General features: G+C 43.7%; 1 protein-coding gene across 1 annotated transcript in view; it reads left to right on the top strand.

The window, feature by feature from the left end:
- The window catches only part of LOC102201391 (uncharacterized), a 12981-nt gene extending 9613 nt beyond the window's left edge, over window positions 1–3368 (top strand). The window contains exons 7-8 of the mRNA XM_013915406.1: window positions 21–2489; window positions 2828–3368. Coding sequence (XP_013770860.1) covers window positions 21–554 — 534 coding nt within the window. The 3' untranslated portion in view covers window positions 555–2489; window positions 2828–3368. The remainder of the gene's footprint in view (window positions 1–20; window positions 2490–2827) is intronic.
- Window positions 3369–4240: the final 872 nt, after the last annotated feature.

Raw genomic sequence — 4240 nt, 5'->3', positions numbered from 1 at the left:
GTGACCTTTCTCCTCTGCAGACGTCTGTCTTCCACAGACCGAAGCGACCGTTCGGCTGTCACATCTGCAACAGGAAGTTCAGCCGTGCCAGCAGACTGTTCCTGCATCATTGCGATCAGCACCGCAGCATCGTAGACAGTTCCCAAGGCAACAGAGTTGGGATGGCCATGAGCAGTGCTCGAGCTTCTGATGGCAAATGGAAAGAAGGAACCCAGGGTAAGAACGAGAATGGGGAGGAGCCTCAGCGGCAGCGAAGAAGGAGAGTTGGCCCACCAATCAGATACCTACTTGAGTCAGAGGAGTTGTCACATGGTCTTAGAACAGCCCATCAGAGTGCAGCAACCAAACCCACACAAAGGAGAGGAAGAATGAAGGCTGGTGGTCTCACTAAGGCTGGGGGCGGGGCTTCACAGATGATTGATAGGTTTGAGGCTACCTTTGCCACAGACAGACAGACAGGTGTGCAGAGGCAGACTTACCTGGTTCACAGAGACTTGCAGGATTGTCAGGTGACCATCTCCCCCTGCTCTGTCACAATGCAGCGCCTCCTCTGATTGGCTGATGACGTTCTTGTTAAACATGTTTGTTTTAATTTTTTTCTATGAAGTCTGGTTTCAGTGATTTTAGGTGTGTGTGTGTGTGTCACACTGTTTTTGAACAATAAAATGAAATAATGTCCTGCTCCTTTTTTCTGTCCTGCTGTTCATGGTTTCTAATAATGAGGTCAAAGGTCAGGCTGCACCGCCCATGGAACTGCATGATGTCAGAGAGGGGATATCCTTATATGGTCGCGTCAGGCTCTGAGTAATCTAAATCAATGTGGGCCAAGACCCCCTGGTGGACGTCACAGGTACTGCAGGTGAGCCTGGAGCCATCACTGCGTAGTACAAATATCACAAATGCTACAATCAAACCGAAGTATTCGAGTGTATTTAGCAGTAGTTCCAGTCCTGACAGAGAAAGTCCTCCCTGCAGAGTCCTCCATCATCATCATCGTCACTGTGTGATGAGTTTAAATAAGAATCAGTTTTCAGATTATATAGTTTAAAGTGTCACCATGATGACCAATCCTCATCCTCGCACTCAGGACCACTGGAGGACACCAGACTGCCGGACAGGTGTGGTGCAGGTAAACTCGGCCTCACTGAGAAAAACACAAGAACAGAGCTGTTTATCATCTAACACAGCACATAACAGGCAAGGCACGATTGTCCAATCAGCAGCCTCCCTGGTAACACCTTTGTGTTGTGTGATTATAAACTAGACTGATGCTGCTGTTCAGGAGTCTCCTCCACTTTCACTGCTAGCTCGCCTCATCTGTTAGTGTCACTGACCTCTGACTGCCCGCCTCAGTAACGTGACCTCTGACCTCTCGTCTTCCTCACTAGTTCAGCCCCATTTGGCGCCTCAGTGATCACTCACATGCTGCCGTTAGCTTCACACAGGTGAAGCACACCTTCAGTTTGTGACGGGCAGCCAATTAGACGCTGGCTCAAAGGGGGAGGGGCTGCACATCTTGTTAAAGTCAGAGGGCTGCAGCTCGAGTCATTCTGCTGCGCAGTGTTATAAACATTACGGTAATGCTCCAGCTGCGGTCTTTGTGGGAGAAGGGTCTGGCTGCAGCCACTGGGAGCGCCATATTGGGACCTCCACAGTAGCCGTAAAACACGTGACCTCCACAGTAGCACTGCACGGATCATCGACTGTGGAAACCTTGCAAGTGGATCATAAAGGTTGGCACAGAGTCTTTCATGTATAAATTTGCTGTTAATAATTATATAATTTTAGAAATCATCTAGTTTGCTTACACTAATTACGTTGGCACTTTGTTAGCGTTACAACAACGGTCAGACCCCCGAGGTATCTAAACTTTAGTAAGACTGCACTTTTGACACCTCTGGTTAGCATTTAGTGGTCAGTTTCAAACGTATTTGATTTTTGCTTCTTATTGAACTACTTTTCACGATCTGTAACATCAATGCACATTGTTCCATTTACTGCGTATTGCACTTTGTTCACGTCTTTCATTCCACCTGCATCAACGCTGTAAAGTTTGTCACAAAGAGATTTCTACATTTATAAATACTGCTATTCTCTATTCCATTCTGTTCTGCTTTTTTATTGCCCAGATTTTTGTTAGCGTTTGTTAAATTGTCTGTTATATGTCAATAGATACGTATGTCACAAGTAAAAGTGTCTGGTAAATTATGTTTTTGTAAAGAATTTTCTCCCCAAATCTCTTACATGCTAACTGTAATGTGTTATTTCTGCTAAAACCTGAACTTAAAGGTGTATATGGTGTTTATCTGTTTCTCTCTGTTTTAGATGCACATATCACATTTGGAATTCTGCCTCCAAGCCAGAATTGCAGGAGTGCACCACGTGTTGGCTGTTTCACTGCCCTCTGTGCCCCACTCTCAGCCCTACTGTCAGGGCAAAGATTGAGGAGCAAATAAATGGACACATTAAAAATGCTTTGCCTTTCAAAGGTATGTTGGTGTTAAATATACCTCATAGTTAAAGTTATAAATATGCACTTCTTTTCAGCACCTCTGCAGTGTCTTTGTTGACTTAAAATATGCTTTTCACATTGTACAGTTCAGTGCATTCATCAGCTAGAAAAAAGTGTTTTCATTAAATATTTATTCCTGTTCACCACATTTCCTGACAGCTCTTGTGATCCACAACATTTTGCTTTCATTATTGAGGATGGCTTGGGTATTTTTGTTCATATGTACAATCTGATTGTTAGATAAACTGATTGCATTCTATACAACTGCATTTAAATTACATATTGTTGTTTTTCTTTTTTTTTTCTCTCTTACAGACAGAATGATATGCCGGCGCACTTTCACTGCCCTGTCTGCAACATGACAGTCATACAGCGTGGGGATATGGCAAGGCAATTATTGTCATGTCAGCATTCAGGACTGCTCCCCACTAAACTCTCCGTGGAGCCCCGCCTCCCTCCCGCTGCACTCTCCGTGGAGCCCCGCCCCTCTCCCGCTGCACTCTCCGTGGAGCCCCGCCCCTCTCCCGCTGCACTGTCCGTGGAGCCCCGCCCCTCTCCCACTCAACTCTCCGCGGAGCCCCATCTCCCTCTCGATGTCTCGTCTCCAGCATCTAAACCATTTCCTGAATCTTCAGTAGAACATTCATGTGCTCCTCCCTCTGTGCTAAATGAAACTGCGGCTTGTGGAAAGTCCATGAAAATGAAACGCCCTCACTCTGGTCTTACTCTTCTTACAAAAAAACTTCAAGACTCACATGATGAGGAGGCATTCAAACAGGTCAACAGATGTTTGCCTGGCCTGTCATTTGCAGTGTTTGTGTAGAGGGACTTCCTCCTCTTTGTTTCTCAGTTTGCAGAGGACATGGAGCTCTTTTTAAAAGCATGTGCTGACGAGCAGAGACTACAGGTCAATGTGATGTTTGACACTTGATGGACAGATGAAGGCACTGGCTGTTTGTTTGTGGTTTTTATGTGCTGTTTGTTTTTCAGTGTACAGAATTCCAGTTAAGCTTATTATAAAATGTTGTTCACTTGTTTCCATACTTATAGTAAAAATTTAAGTGTAAATGTAACAGCATTGTTTATACTTGTAACTTCAAAGTAAAAAGGTTACAGTTGCTATTAACATTTATGTATTATCCTGTAATCAATAATATTTTTATACATTTTACGTATAACCCTCTGGGCTCTGTGCTGACTACTACACTGCAGTGGACCAAAAGAATGACACAGGTTTGATCTTAAGGGTCTAATAGTTGTGTGTTGTGCATGACATTGCAATGCAAACATGTATTTGCAAGACAGACTGGAATAAATTATGACGCATCAAATATTACACAGGCTGCAGGGAATTTTTGTTGATACAGACTGTTGAGCTTTGAGTTTCCCAGTCAAACTTAGCTTTGAAGCACCTGCTAAAAACACTTTTACTCTTGTAGAGTAAAATATGGTTATAGTAAAAAAAATCAAAGCTGCAGCACATACAGCAACAAAAACTGTTAGTAAATGTGTCCTGGAATTTATGCAGGTGCAGAAAATGCTGCTGCTGTAAGTCAGCCTAACAGCTTGTAGATCACTTATTTTTCTGGAAAGATGGTAAGAAGGGCATCACTGCTCATCTCTACAATCTCCCAGATCTTGGAATACAAGCCTTTGTCCCATGAAAATCACTTCACAGTAGTAGGAGACCTCTAAACCTACAAATGAAGAGTGATCCTGGAAGAAAAA

This window comes from Pundamilia nyererei, unplaced genomic scaffold (assembly GCF_000239375.1).
Source record: "Pundamilia nyererei isolate P.nyererei 1_Seehausen unplaced genomic scaffold, PunNye1.0 scaffold00299, whole genome shotgun sequence".
Classification (NCBI taxonomy): domain Eukaryota; kingdom Metazoa; phylum Chordata; class Actinopteri; order Cichliformes; family Cichlidae; genus Pundamilia; species Pundamilia nyererei.
Note: the sequence above shows the minus strand (reverse complement) of the source record. Positions and strands in the feature narration are given on the sequence as shown.